The 16,183-nt window shown below is 45.6% G+C and overlaps 1 protein-coding gene across 1 annotated transcript in view; it reads right to left on the bottom strand.

Annotated features, from left to right (window-relative positions):
* The window catches only part of Casp8 (caspase 8), a 40,079-nt gene that overhangs the window by 13,870 nt on the left and 10,026 nt on the right, over nt 1-16,183 (bottom strand). Inside the window, exons 2-3 of the mRNA XM_051153862.1 lie at nt 6,688-7,011; nt 523-628 (exon numbers count right to left, since the gene is read on the bottom strand). Of these exons, the coding sequence (XP_051009819.1) occupies nt 523-628; nt 6,688-6,983 (402 nt within the window). The 5' untranslated portion in view covers nt 6,984-7,011. The remainder of the gene's footprint in view (nt 1-522; nt 629-6,687; nt 7,012-16,183) is intronic.

The raw sequence follows: 16,183 nt of genomic DNA, 5'->3' as shown, positions 1-16,183 counted from the left end.
AGGGCTGCAGAAGTGGGGAAGACGTGACCCCAAGTCACCTTTTCCCCCTGGCTCTGCTGAGTCCCATGAGTTGTCAAACTGCACAACTTGCTTTCTCTGGCTCCTGGCTCTGCCCCATGACTAAGCAGTAACACTTCAGTGTACAGAAACACAAGAGCCATACCTACTAGTCCTGTCTAACTACTTCCTCCCCCCACCCCCACCCCCCGGGTAAGAGGTGAGAACACAGGGGCTAGGGTGCAGCTCAGCTGGCAGAGTGCTTGTCAAACATGCAGAAGGTGCTGCGTTCCACATGCTGGGACCACATAACCAGGACGGGTGGCACACGCCAGTCATCTCAGCACCCAAGAGGTGAAGTTTAAAGTCATCCTTGGCTACATAGCGAGTTTGGATTCAGCCAGAGCAACATGACACCATGTCTCAAAACCAACAACACACAACCTTGAATACAGTTTGTGATGAGCAGTCCTGTCTGGTCTCAGAAACCCGGTGTGACCCATCTTAGGAGATGCCAGGTCTTACCGAGTCATCCTGCAGCTTACATTTGGGGATCTTTTCGTTCAAAAGAAACTTAAATTCTTTCAATGCCGACTTGTCCACTTCTTCTGAGAGCTTAAAGAGCATGACCCTGCGGCGGGAAACGGAGACCCTTTAGAAACATGTTCTAGATCATGTCCCATCACCACACAGTTAACAGCAGGCCTCACTCCCAGGACCTCCTTAGAATAACCAGGTAATTCTGACTGCTGAGCCTCAGGAGGACACTGGAGTCGTCGTGAGAGTCTACTGAGTCGGGACCATCCAACCCACCCTGGGCAAAGCCCTACCACCTTTTCTTCCAAATAACTTTAAAAGAAGCTCGCTGCTCCCGTGTTGTTAAATTAAGGTCAAAGTGCGATGCCTTGGGGAAATTATATTCTCTGCAGTGCACATTAGTGCTGACTCCCTTCTAAGAACTGGTCAGTGCTCTCCCAGCCATCTCCTTCACACACGCACGCACTCACGCACGCACGCACCTCCCTCCACTCTCGCCAATACCAAAGGCTCTCAATATAACAGCTGCCCTGTGTTCTCCCACCCAACATCCCCTTGTTTGGGTGCCCACCTGCAATAACATCACACTGCTCTTTCATTTCCCCAGAAGGAGAACTCACATATTATAATGGTCTGTTTATAAACTGCCCAACTCCCCTGACAGCCTGGCCCGTGCCTTTTTCACTTCCATTAACCTGAGGTTTGTGAGGTGCGGTGTTTGAGTGCAGGGGCCCCAGACTGCCCTTGCTATAAGTCTGGGCCCACCATCTTGGACCTCTGCGACTTTAAACAGGTTACACAGTTTTTGCTCGTTTGTAGGTAGACGATAAATGCATATTGACAAAGTAGACAGGTGTGGATTACGTGAGGCTCCCTGGACTACAGTCACATGTCACTTTGGTGGTTGCACAGTCTGAGATGCTCATTCAGGAGGTTTCTTCATCTTGTGAACATCACGATGTGCTCTTAAACTAGGAGTCCTGTGGTGTCCGTCACTAGGCAACATAACCTCACAGGACCAGAGTCACTTACATAATCCATCACGGCCCAAACTGTTAGGCAACACATGAAAGCACACCAAGAGTTCAATAAGTCACAGACACATAATTATTTCCTGGCACATTTAGGATCTCAGAAAATGCTTGCCAAATGAATAAAAAAAAAATGTTTTAGAAGTCAACAAAACTTGGCATGAGGAGGTCGCTCGGCAGTTAGGATGCTTCAGTAAAGCATTCTCAGTTGGGCCAAGCTACTGTGGGTCTTTCAACTTCAGTACAAAGTACCCTGACCCTGATGTGTAAGAGTTTCCTCAGCATGGAAACTTTCTATTCTGCAGGGAAACCCCTTAGGCATAAAGGTAAACAACACAAAATAGCTTCAGGAAGTCCCTGAAACCGAATAGATACCTTAGTGTAAACAATGAAAGCTGAAGTCCCTCTCAGTGAGAAGGATGCTGAGCTGCCTGGAAGAGGCTCAGACCAACTGAGGCACCCGGAAAGGACCCTCTCCAGGCTGTTGAGCTGTCTGCAGGCTGCACAGTCAGCTCCAGGTTCCTAGCACCATGAGCTGTCACCCATGCTGGGAGGGGCTTTGGTGATACAGCTGTCATTGAGTCATTTCTGCTCCTGTAAGTGATCTGTCACCCATATTCCTGTAAATAGTCCCTCACCCATATTCCTGTAAATAATCCCAATAAAACTCTTTGGTTCACCAGGTTGGACTTTGGTAGTGTTGGTATTTTGGCCTGGCATGGGCTTCTTGTTTGGGGTGAGCAAACATATGTGAAAAGGTTTTGTCACACGGCAGCCCGTTTTCTCCCTCATCACCGAGACCCGTAGGCTTCACTAGCATTATTTGAAGGGACTCTGGTTGAAAGGATTCTGGCCAGCATGGTTCTGACAAGCCTTGCCCTTCTCCCCAACTCCCTTTGCCTTGCTAAAACCGTTAGATTACATTCCTAAGGCTAGCCACCAAGGTCTGTCCCCTTATTTGGCTGCTTTGTCCTCCTGAGGCTGACCACCAAGGTGCAGCTATCAAAGTGATGAAGTCCAGCAATCAAAAGCCCCCCCTTGGATACCCCAATTAGCATGCTTAATTACAATTAAACACTTCATCCTAACACAGGGTTTCCCCCTTTATCTTTATAAACTGCCATTTTCCCATGGGCCATGTCTGTCTCCTCAGGGAAAAATACTCCTCCTCCCCCTCCCCCCTTCCCTTCTCCCTCTTCCTCTGTCTCCTGTCATTGTCCCTCATCCCTGTCCTCTGTCCCTCTGAGGCAAATAAATCTCCTTTGTGCTGAGAACTCGATCTTGGGGATTCTGAGTTCATGCTGACCACTGCATTGTTAGTAACAAGCAGGAAAAGTTTGACAGATACTGCATAGGCAGAAGTTCTAATTTAAAAATAAAACACCAAGCCGGGCAGTGGTGGCACATGTCACTTAAGAAGCAGAGATAGATGGATCTCTCTAAGTTTGAGGCCAACCTGGTCTATAGAGTGAGTTACAGTACATCCAAGGCAAAAAAAAAAAAACAAAACAAGCAAACAAAAAAACAACAACAAAACACACACACACACACACACACACACACACACACAAAACACCTAGAGTTTTCTTACAGTGGTAAGTCACCGCACATGCATGTTTTTTATGTTCCTGGTTTATATTAGAAAATGGTGAGCAAGCCTTTAGCGGTGGCCCTGCTGTGTGCAAGCAAAGAGTTTAAGCCTTTGACAGGTCCCGCCCTAGTCAGGGACCTTAGGATTCTGTACTAGAAGGGTAAAGATTCCTGTCTGGCATTGTGGTTTGCCTCAGCCTAGTTCACAGGGGAGGGATAACAGCACAAGTTGAGGACACACACACAGATACACACCACTGACTTCCCTAGTTCTGGGATCATCACTTCTTATGATGTATAGGCGCCTTAATGAAAAAACTCCTTATTTTAAAAAAAAAAAAATCAAAACTCTCATAAACCCAAACAATACAGCATTCCAGGCTGACTCACATCCTTTAGTCCCGTCAAAAGTCTCTGTATACCTACAGTGTTAGAAGGTGGCCTAATGTGGTCAAAGGGTGTTTGTAGACAAAATCTTATGAAATTGAGGTCATACTGGAAGACCTAATCCAGTGTCTGGTGTCCTAACAAGAAAAAGAAAACACTGAGACCAACAGCTCAGAGAGACACTTCTGTAAGACAGAAAACAAAGGCAAGAATTGAGTGTTCTTCGGCTCTCCAAAGAGAAGCCAATCCTGCTAGCACCTTGATTTCTGAATTTGAGCCCCAGAACTATGAAAGAATAAGGTTTTGTATTTGTTGTTGTTGTTGTTTTTTCAAGACAGGGTTTCTCTCTGCGTAGCCCTGACTGTCCTGGAATGCTATGTAAACCAGGCTGGCCTGACCTCAGAGATCCATCCAACTGCCTCTGCCTCCTGAGTGCTGAGATTAAAGGGCTAAGTTAATGTTTTAAACACTGGGTTCATGGCACTTTACTGTGACAGACCTAGGAAAATAACACACCCGCTACCAATATCACAGCACTCAAGCTTGAAGTAGGAAGCCGGTATGATAAGGAAAGAGAGTGGCTGCTAATGCTGGCCAGGCCTTCCCATGCCACGGCTCCTAACAAGAAGAGATGACGAAGAAAGCCAAAACTAAAACGTACGTCAAAGAGTGCTGAGCACAAGGCACGTTGAAAAGAAGAAGAGGCCAAAGACCTTGTCACAGAGCCATGATCTTGTCACAGCACAGAGCTTGTTTCACAGTGCCACTGTTAATGTTGCCACAGGCATCCAGAGTGACTGAGAAGACAGATCTCTGGACATGTCATTAAGGGGGGTTTAGATCGGATTGACTGACATGGGAAAAGGCTGGCATCACTCAGCAGGCCATAGTCCCAGACAGCGTAAACGGGAAATTGAGCAGAGCACTATTTTGTCTCTCTCTGCCTCCTGACTGCACACACAACATGACCAGCCAGCTACCTCCATCTCTGTTGCTATGACTTTCTCATCACGATGGACCAAATCCTCAGATCATAAGCCAAGATTAAACCCTTCTTTCTTGAAGTTGCTTTTGCCACAGCAGCAAAACAGGTAACAAATACACGAAGCCTGTTCTCCTGAAGACAGTGCGGTGCTGGGCTTCAGTCTGGCTCACTGGAACTAAGCAGTCTGTGTGAGAGCAGACCCCATGAGAGGACACTGTCACCTGAGTCCTGAAGCCACAGAAGGGCTCCATCTGCATCACAAGCAGGCAGGAAGAGTGGTCAGGGTGGGAAGCAGTGAGACCCTAACTCTGGACAAAGTAAACACATGCTGTGGGTGTCAGAAAGCAGAGCCACCAAGATGAGAGTGTCTTCTCATCAGTCCAGGCCAGTAGTCTCCGTTTTTAAGTTCCTGAAGAGAATTCACCCCGAGGCACAGGCAAAAGGAAGCATTTCAAGCAGGGGAGAAAAGACAGCTGAAGGTGAGCGCACCTCTAGACTTCACCATTTCCCCTCCCCAGGAGCAGTCTGGCTTCCTTTCCTCAAGTAGCCTGAGACTCTCTTAGAAGTCATCATTACCCACAATCCCATCTGTAACAGTGTCTTACATTAGATGCAAGAACAGTACATAAATGTGTGGCCACTTACAAAGTTACCGTTTCCCAAGGGGAAAGGGCAACAGCGCTTTGTTGGTTTTCCCAGAGCCCAGTCCTTAGCCGAGGGCTGTGGCTGGCTACCTCATACCGCAGCTGGCACCCTCCTTTATCTTTCTCAGTGTTTCCACACTCATCCATTTAAACCCACAGTGTTTTCACTTTCTTTAACAAGAAAGAAGAAGAAGAAAACTAGAATATTTATTTAAAACCCTACTCCAGGGGCTGCAGAAAGGGCTCAGTAGTTAAGAACACCGACTGCTCTTGCAAGCATGCGGGTTCAATTCCCAGCATCCACATGGCAGCTCCCAACTGCCTGTAACTCCAGATCCGGGTGATTTAATGCCCTCTCTTCTGGCCTCTGCAGGTACCATACATGCAAATGGTGTACAGACACATGCAAGCAAAATACCCATGTCATAAAATTTAAAAAAATAAATCTTAAAAAACAAACAAACAAACAAAAGCCTATCTCAGTATCAGCTTACCTAACAGGAATGATTTGTTTTGAAAAATGAAAATCTTTAACTTACTTATTCTTTCACATATGTTAATGCATGTTGTGATGGCTTGAGTGAGAAATGCCCTTCATAGGCTTATATACCTGAATGCTTGGTCCTCAGGCTGTCTGGAGAGGTTGTGGAGTTTTTAGAACATAGAGCACTTGGGGAGGCAGAGGCAGGCAGATCTCTGAGTTCAAGGCCAGCCTAGTCTACAAAGAGAGTCCAGGATAGTCAAGGCTACACACACACACACACACAGAGAGAGAAAGAGAGAGAGAGAGAGAGAGAGAGAGAGAGAGAGAGAGAGAGAGAGAGAGAGAGAGAGAGAGAGAAGAGAGAAGAGAGAAGAGAGAAGAGAGAAGAGACAAGAGAGAGGAGAGAAGAGACAAGAGAGAGAGAGAGAGAGAATTTACACACATACACACACACACATAGAGAGAGAAAGAGAGAGAGAGAATTTACACACACACAGAGAATGTAGAACCCTGCAGGGCAAAGTACATCGTTGGAGCAGTCTTTGAGAGTTTTGCCTCTCCCCACTTGCAGTTCATACTTTCTGTTTCCTGTGTGCATGAGAGCTCTCAGCTTCCTGCTTCTGCCACCAGCCTGCTTGTTGTCATCTTCTCTCTGCCATTATCAGCCCTCTGAAACTGTAATCCAAAATATACTCCTCTTCTACAGATTGTTTTTTGGTCATGGAATTTCCCCACAGCAGCCGGAAAGTAACTACTACACATGGGCTTTCATCATATCCGCATCATACTGGCCTCTTAGGCTTCTCCCCATAAGTCCCTTTCTGTGCCACGCTGCATGAAAAAAATAAATTGTTTAATGGCCTTCGCATTTCTTTCTGAATTATACATTTAGGCCCTAGATGTCCACATTTAGCCCGGAGTCTCACAGTCACTTCACACAATGGACCCCAGCAGCAGCAGCACCCACAGAGGCATGCCCCTTGGTCCACACTTCCCGTTGCCCCCTGCCCCCGCCCTAGCATCTCTACCCACCTGTAGGCAGAAACCTGGGCTTTGTCCAGAACCTTCACCATCTCGTCCTTGCTGCTGTTTAGGACATTGGTCAGGAGGTCCAGGCGATTGATGCGGAAAAGCAGCTCCTTCAGGAAGGATAGGTTGCCTTCCTCCAACATGCTCTTCTCCTGAAGCCTCTGAAAGAGCATCAGAGCATCGTTGATGGGCTCCTGCTTCTTCTGCGGGATGTGGTCCAAGCACAGAAACTTGAGGGCAGCCAGTTCTTCACTGCCCAGGTTTTCAGCAATTTGGTAAAGACAGCTGTTGAAATCCATTCTTGTCAAGGGGTAGGAGAGCGGCAACCTAGGTCAACACAAGATGCTATGGTCAAGGGAGGAAGTAAAGTGCCTGCTACCAGCTGTCAAATGTAAATTACATCTAGGCTATCCCAGACACTTTAGAGGGAAGAAATGGGGAATAACATGAAACAAAACAGGAAGTTCTGGGGCTGGAGAGATGGCTCAGTGGTTAAGAGCGACGCCTGCTCTTCCAGAGGTCCTGAGTTCAATTCCCAGCAACCATATGGTGGCTCATAACCATCTAATGTAATCTGATACCCTCTTCTGCAGATAAAGCACTCATATGCAATAAATAAAATAAATAAATCTTAAAAAACAAAAACAAAACAACAAAACAAAACAGGAAGTTCCTGCTTCTCGGGCGCTTTTGTTTAGGGAGGTGGACATACAGAAAGCCACTTGTTTCCTTCCAGGGTGCAGTAACAGTCTTGCGAATAGGGGTTCCTGTAGACAAGAGACCTTCGGGGAGGAGGCAAGAAAAGCAGTTCTTGAAGGAGAGGTGCATGCAAAAAACAGTGAAGACAAACTGGACAGACACAAAGGGTCTAGAATGGATTGGTGGTTGAGTCTGCCTTGAGAAACGGCTTCCTCAGAGTATTGTAAGTGTCTTTGTGGGTAAAGTGAGGGGTAAAAGGCTCCCTTTCTCCTGATGTTGTGAAGCTGAGGTAACATGAAATAACGCTCAGCTACTAATACCAAAACCACTCCAACCTCTAAAAGAGAGAGAGAGAGAGAGAGAGAGAGAGAGAGAGAGAGAGAGAGAGAATGAATCCTGGTCATGGGGCCTGTCTCAGTTCGTTTCCATGGCTAGGATGAAAACACCATGACCAGAAGCAACTTGGGGAGAGAAAGGTTTATTTACTCTTACAGCTTGTAGAGTCCTTCATCCAAGGAAGTCAGGGCAGGGACTTGGGAGCAGGAATCAATGCAGAATCCATGGAGGGATGCTGCTTAGTGGCTTGCTCCTCACAGCTTGCTCCACCTGCCTTCGTGTAGTACCCAGGACCATCAGCCCAGGAGTAGCTCTACCCAGAGAGAACAGGGCCCTTCCACACCAATCATCAGTCAAGAAAATGCACCACAGACTTGCCTACTGGCCGATCCAGTAGGGGCATTGTCTCAATTGAGGTTCCGTCTTCCCAAATGACTCTGGCTCATGTCAAGTTGACATTAAAACTAGCCAGAATAGGATGCAAACACCCAGGACCTGGGGTGTTGAAAGCTTTTCTCACCTCCTTACTTTTCCTATTTAGTTAGAAACTGAGGAGATCTTTGCCCTATTCAAGAGATGCCTTGCCCTCAAGAGGTGAGTCCAGATGGTGACTGTCTGAGACCCTTCAACGAGAAAACCTTCCACCCCACCCCTGCTCCTTCACTTCCATGCTATCTCACACTGCCATCCTCCCCTGCAGCAAAGAGAATTGTTTCTGAGTCTTTTTTTTTTTTCTGAGACAGGGTTTCTCTGTGTAGCCTTGACTGTCTTGGACTTGCTTTGTAGACCAGGCTGGCTTCGAACTCACAGAGATCCGCCTGCCTCTGCCTTCCAAGGGCTGGGATAACCCGGCTTGTTGCTGAGTCTTAAAGGATGTCAACAGTCCTTCTTGGACATTCATGGCTGGAAATGCTAAGCTGGGTCAGTGCTAGGAGACAATGACAGATGGAACACACCCCACGGCCTTCCACTGCACACCTGACATTAAAATCAGAGTACTTTTAGCTGGGCGTGGTCACTCACCCTGTAACGCCAGCACTCAAGATGCAGAAGAAGAAAGATTGCTAAAAGTGCAGAGTTTACTTGGTTCACATAGTAGTTCCAGGGCAGTTAGGTCTATATAGCAAGATTTTGTCTCAAAACATTAACACAAATGCATGGATAAATAATAAGCTAAACATATCTTTTATTTTCATATTAGAATAGGTTTTTCTTCCTTCTTTTTTTTTTTTTTCAAGGGCCCAAAAAGACTTGTAGTTTTCCCTTTCAGAAATGGCTTTCCTCTCCCTGGTTATAGCAACTGTTGGTTTCTGTATGTAAAAATTCAAAATATAGTAAACTAGAATATGGTCACATTATTGCTATCATATGCCACTCACATGTTCACACACACACACACACACACACACAATACACAGATACAAACACTGGAATCAGACTACATATTTGGGTACACACACCCATTGTTGGAGGTTTATTCTCTTAATATTTGTAGTGAACACTAATATTCTACACAGCACATTTTGTATTTCTTCCTTCATTGCATGTAGATATAGTGGGACTTGCTGGAAACAACTGCCTACTGGGTTTTTTGTTGTTGTTGTTGTTTGTTTGTTTGTTTTTGTCCTTTGTTTTCATTTTAAGAGATAGGCCCTTTAGGAGCCAGTAGTGAAGTGTTGTTCACCGTCTGAGGTGGCCTGCCTTCTGTGTCCGGCAGGTCCATCCAGGTGATGCTTGCTTCCAGACAAGAACAAATGAAGGTCAAGATCAAAGGTCCTCTTTCTCGCTCAGGGGCATTTTAGAGCACTCAGGGCAAGGCCAGGGTGTTACAGTTAGCTGGCTCTTTTAGAATGACATTGCTGGTATCAGACAGCAGTGGAGACGCGGGAGCTCCACAACCAGTGACAATACCAAAAGTGTTGCATCCCCTGGGTCAAGCTGCTGTGCTAAGCATAGCAGAGGGTGTGGGCAGACGCCCAAAACCAGCCAGAAGGCAGGGTCAGTGAGACCTTCACAGGCCGTCAGCACCAAGCTAGCACTGATGGAGTGGGCTTCAGTGGCTGCCAAGGCAGGTCTGCTGTCGCTGCCTTCACTGCCTTTGCGAGCTGTCAAGCCCCAGGCACCCAGCGGCAGTTCTTCTCCAGAATAACATGGTGTCTCAGATGCTCATGGTAGGGGAAATGGTGCAAGCCAACCTTTAATTTCGGGAATCAGGGATGTATAAACCGTGGGCAATGGGGAGGGATTTTTTTTGGGTGAATGCGTTTGATTCACTAGGGCTGGAGGTGCCAGGATACTTGATTTACACACAGCGGTGTGCAGTAGTACCTGATTTACATGCAGTAGCACAGGGTCCCATCACAAGAAGGAGAACACAGTACTTAATTATGCTATGGGTGGGGGAAGAACTTTCAGGTACGATTAAAGGTCATCTTCTTAGCATAGGATGGGGTATTTCCAGGAAACCCCTGGTGTTTGCTGAACAGTTTCTATCAGAAAAGGGTCAAGCCTGCAGTCTTCCCTTGGGGCTATGTGATGCTCCTTACAAGATTTGGGGTTCCCTAGATTACGGGAAGAGAGAATCCCACTGAGAAAAGGGAGTCTATCATCATAGACCCAGCGCAAATGGCTATCTGGAAATATCAGACTTTGACCTTAAAAATAGGGTTCCACAGTGAAGTACACCTGTAATCCCAGCACTCAGGAGGCAGAGGCAGGTGGATCTCTGAGTTCAAGGCCAGCCTGGTCTACAGAGTGAGTTCCAAGTCAGCCAGGGCTACACAGAGAAACCCTGTATCAAAAAACAAAGATGGGGAGGAGAGTAGGTCATGACAGCTACCAGAAATAAAGACAACAAAGGCCAGAAACCAAAGAGAAAACAGAAACCAAGGAAGAAAACACCCATCCCAAAAAGACAAACTCAGAAATGGGCACCCAGACCTCTAGTCATCCCAAACCCAGACACCTGCATGCCAGTAAAAGAGCACAATCAACAACAGCCAGGGCCACGTGCCCCCTTCAGAGCCCAGCCATCCTACAAAAGCCAGGGCCATGTGTCCCCTCCAGAGCCCAGTGCCCTGTCAGCCAGGGCCATGTGCCTCCTCCAGAGCCCAGCCGTCCTAAGACAGCCAGGGCCACGTGCCCCAGGGCCCAGCCGTTCTATGACAGCCAGGGCCACGTGCCCCCTCCAGAGCTCAGCCACCCTACGTCAGCCACCCTGACTACTCCAGCACTGCTGAAGCACAGGAAAATGACCTTAAAACCAATTTCATGAAGACAATAGATGTCCTTAAAGAAGAAATGAGTACATTCCCTAGAGAACTCCAGGAAAACACAAACAATGGGAGGAAATGAATTAATCCCTTAAAGAAAGCTAAGGGGGTAAAAAAGAAAAACGGGATGGAAATGTATAAAACTGTTAAAGACCTGAAAATGGAAATAGAGACAATTAAAAAAAAAACCTGAGGCAATGCTGAAAATGGAAAAGGAAAACCTAGGGGAAAGAACAGGAAGTACAGACTCAAGCATCACCAACGGAATATGAGAGAGAAGAGAGGATCTCAGGCATTGAAGATACCATAGAGGAAACTGAGACACTGGGCAAAGAAAATGTTAAATCTTAAAAAAAAAAAAAGTCCTGGCACCAAACATCCAGGAAATCTGGGACACTATGCAAAGACCAAACCTAAGAGTAATAAGAAAGAGAAGGAGAAGAAGAGTCCCAGTCAAAGGCCCAAAATATGTTTAACAAAGTCATAGAAGAAAAATTTTCTAACCTTAAGAAGAACATGCCTATAAAGGTACAAGAAGCTTCCAGAACTCCAAGTAGATTGAATCAGCAAAGAAAAGTCCCCCCCAACCAAATAATTATCAAAACACTAAAAATATAGAACAAAGAAAGAATATTGAAAGCTCCAAGGGGGAAAGACCAAGTAACATATAAAGGCAGACCTATTAGAATTACATCTGACTCCTCAATGGAGACTCCAAAAGCCAGAAAGGACTGGACAGATGTCTTGCAGACTCTAAGAGACGAAAGAAAGAAAGAAAAGAAAAGAAAGTTTTCCTGCCTTTTTTCACCCTTGGGTTTTCCACACAGGGTTTCTTGGTACTCACTCTATAGACTAGGCTGGCCTCGAACCCACAGAAGTCCACCTGCCGCTGCCTCCTAAGTGCTGGGATTAAAGGCCTGCGCCACACCACCTAACCATTCTTCCTTCCTTTCAAGAGCTAGGATTAAAGATGTGCACCATGCCCAGTACATCTGCATGTTAATTGTTAAAGTAACGCCACACTCCGACACTTCCTTCATCTTCTACATATTCCTGATTATTTTCCCTTTTAAAGTTAAACTGAACTCATTATTATTGTGCGTGTGTGTGTGTGTGAGTGAGTGTGTGTGTGGGGGGGGGGGAGTATAGGCATGTGTGTGCCTCAGTGAGTGTGCAAAGGTCAGACAACTCTGAGAAGTGTTCTTGCCAGGTGGCCAGCCTTACACACCAGGCGCTTTTACTTGCTGTGCTGGTCTTCCCTCATTCTTTTCTTACATAAACTGTTAGAACTGGAGAGAAATGTTGACTTGGGTGAGTTCAAGGGTTAAAGGCTGTATGGCGCAGAAGACAGGAAATAGACTTCTGGGAAGTCCAACAGGAGAGGAAGTGCCTCTCAGACCAGGCATCAGCACATGAGTGCTCTTAAAAGAAATCAAAATGTTAGAACCCAAATTCTTTTTTCTTTTCTTTTCTTTTTCTTTCTTTCTTTCTTTCTTTCTTTCTTTCTTCCTTTCTTTCTGAGACAGGGCTTCTCTGTGTAGCCTTGGTTGCCTGGACTTGCTTTATAGACCAGATTGTCCTTGAACTCACATCCGTCCACCTGCCTCTGCCTCCCGAGTGCTGGGATTAAAGGCGTGCACCACCACGCCCAGCTAGAACCCAGATTCTTAAGAGAACTGGAATCGTGCCTTCCTCAAAACAACAGCAGCTCATATCTCTCTCAGAGAACCCAAGGGGTAAATAGACAGATGGGCACAGATTCTAGCTCTCTCTTTCTCTCTCTCTCTCTGTCTCCCTCTCTCTCTTACACACACACACACACACACACACACACACACACACACACACACACACACACACACACACCCTTCCCAAACCCATGAAACAATCACAAAAGTGACCACAGGAACAAGTAGAATGACCCAAAGGACAGCTACCTTGACAGGGCTTTTTTGTTTTGTTTTGTTTTTTGAGACAGGGTCTCTTTATGTTAGCCTTGGCCATCTTGTGCTCCCTTTGTAGACCAGGCTGGCCTCCAACTCACAGCGATCCGCCTGCCTCTGTCTCCTGAGTGCCAGACAGGGCTCTTTTTTAACACATGGTGTTAGAACAATTACTGAAACTTAACAAAAGAGAAAGTGGGAGGGAGGGATCCTAAATGAAGTCCTTACGTCAAAACAAAGTGCGATTGGGGAAGAGTTGAGCCTTTGAACAGCACTAAGTGAGAGCACAGGTCACAGCTGATGACGTGCTTGGGGCATGAGAAGACGATTTTGCGTTATTGGGTCTCTCCCTGCACCTTTACATGGGTTCCAGGGATCAAATTCAGATCGCCAGACTTGCTCATCCAGCAGTCTTACCAGCTGAACCATGTCACCACATCACAAAAAAATTGTAAATGATCCTGTGGTGGTGAAAGAAAGAAAGGAAAGAAGGAAGGAAAAAAAAAACCTGAAAGCCATTAAAATCAGAACAAGAAAATGTTCCTTAATAAGTAAAATATGCAACTAGAAGCAATCCAAGTACGGACAGAATAGGGGAGAAAAGAGGCATCAACATCGACACATACGAGAAGCCAGTAGGCATACCCCCAAGTTTCTGCCAATTTGAGTGTTGAAAATTGGCCTCTTGCTATAATTGTGAATTGCGGTTTACTTTTTTGTAAATGAAATTGAGCATTTTTTTTTTCCAGAAGAGTAGAAAACTGTTGGTCTTAAATTAGTCACTGGGTTATCTCTGAACGGGCTGCTCTGCTCCATACCTGTTTGTACACAGCATTACTGATCTGTCTCGCTTTTTGACTCTAGATCTTGCTGTGGAGCTTAGGCTGGACTCAGCAGTCAGAAAGCTCAGGTGGGAGTGCTGATGCTCAGGAGGAACACAGAGTCATGAGGCTGTCCCCACCCCTTGGAACTGTCCCAGAACAGTAGCCTACTTCCTCCTGCAGCAGTGTTTTTCTCTTCTGTAATACACTTAAAAAAAAAAAAATCACAATTCACAGTGCAGTTCTTTGTTTACGGGCAAGGCACAAGAGCCTCGAAGTCTCAGCAGGTGCCTCTGAGACCTTGGACCCTCAGGCTCACACCTACAACACAAACACAATTTTAAAACAAACTTGATAACGGAAGCGAACATTAATATTATGATTTTCAAATGGTGGAGGGGATAATTTTCTTCTTTTCCATTAAGTCAATTTAAAGAGAGACAGAAACGGAACAGGAACCCTGGGCATGGTGGCACACGCCTGTCAATGGATCGCAGACCGCAGTCCAGTCTAAGTTACACAGCAAGATCTAGAGTCACAAAAAAAGGTGAAACGGGTCAGTAACCCACTGTATATACAGGTACAGACCAGAGCAGGTCAGAGATAACACAGTGAGTGATTTAAGATCGACAGCTTTCTACTGTTCTGAGAATTTAAAAAAAAAAAAATTTTTTAAAGCTCAATTTCATTTACAAAAAGTGAACCACAATTATAACAAGAGGCCAGTTTTTCAACAATTGAATTGGCAATGGTGGAGGTGGTGGAAATAAAAACAAGTAAGTGGGTAATTTCGCCATTAAACTGTAGAATACACTTTGACCACACAAATTAATTTCCAGGGGTTTTCATACTTAAATGTCGATGACTTCAAAACCAAATAATATAGGTGCGATAAATACATGGTAGCCTGGCTTGAAACAACAGAGCAGAAACAACGGTCGATGGATGTTCAGTTACACGAGGGGCCATTCATGCCTGTGGAATTCAGCTATTGAAAATGGTGGGGAAACCCCGTGTCTTGCTGTGAGCCGACAGATCACATTAGTAGGTGTGCTCACACGGGGTTGTGTAGCCGTGCCTTCACAGAGGGCCCGGACCCTCACTGAAAGCTGCTTCTGTCTTGCCTAAGGAGAGTGAAACCACGGACCTGGCTGTGGCAAAGGAAGGATGGAAGACACGGTCCAGCCCTTTAGCAGTTCGCAGTCTTACCACAGTCCCTGCATTTCCTGTTCTGTATGCACTCTTACCTAGCTAAGCCTCCATTTAAAGACTCCCCCCCCCCCAATTTAGGGCCAGCTGTGTTTATTAGCGTTCGGCCAAACATACTTAAAATTTTAAACCAGTTTAATCTGTTAAAATCTCATTTAATAGGGAAACAAATCCACAAGAAAAAGATTTCTTTCTTTATCTTTTTTCTGAAGAAAATAGTTATTTTAGAAAAATAATATATACAAAGAAAAATTACCAACCAGGGGTGGTGGCGCACGCCTTTAATCCCAGTACTCCGGGAGGCAGAGGCAGGCAGCTCACTGTGAGTTCAAGGTCAGCCTGGTCTACAAAGCGAGTCCAGGACAGCCAAGGGTACGCAGAGAGGCCCTGTCTTGAAAAACAAAAATGAAAAGCAAAAAAAAAAAAAAAAAAAAAAAAAAAGGAAAGAAAGAAAAATTACTGGTAATTCTACCAACCAAAAATAAACATCCAGTAATAGTTTGCTGCTTTCCCTGCTTAATATTTTATTCATACTTATTTCCCCACTAAATATCTTGAAAAATACATTTTGATGTCTTTTTTCTCTATAGCACAGATTTTAAAATCTATAAGGTATCTACCATAAGGACATAATTCACATAACCAGCCCTTATTAAATTCAAGATGATCTTAAAGTGCAAATCTCTGAACGCATTCCTTAGAATACTTTCCTCAAAGATTATATGATCAAGGAATTAAGTTAACAAGTCTTTTCAGATGTCACATATTCAACGCATTTCTTGGCAGGGGGGAGGAGGGGCTTCAAGACAGGGTTTCTCTGTGTAATAGCCCTGACTGTCCTGGATTCGCTTTGTAGACCAGGCTGGCCTCAAACTCTCAGAGACTCACCAGCCTCTGTCTCCCCGAGGGATGGTATTAAAGGCTGACACTGTGCCTGGCTGCATTTCTTTTATTCAAAACTTTTAATTGTTTTGATGGCCTAGGCTTATTCTTTGACCACTTTACTTTCGTCTGCAATGCTTTCTGTTTACCCTTGACATCCCCACCCTCTCTGTCACTCTCCCTCCTCCTTACAAGTCCCTTTCCCACATTCATGTCCTTAAACCCAGCCACCCATTATGATCGGAGGCCAGGAGGACAGTGTGTCCGGACAGCATGTGACTGGCCCGAGCCTGTGCCCATGGCTGCTCACTGGTCGCTTCACCTTACTGATACGTCG

The sequence above is a fragment of the Acomys russatus genome, chromosome 12 (assembly GCF_903995435.1).
Source record: "Acomys russatus chromosome 12, mAcoRus1.1, whole genome shotgun sequence".
Classification (NCBI taxonomy): Eukaryota; Metazoa; Chordata; class Mammalia; order Rodentia; family Muridae; genus Acomys; species Acomys russatus.
Note: the sequence above shows the minus strand (reverse complement) of the source record. Positions and strands in the feature narration are given on the sequence as shown.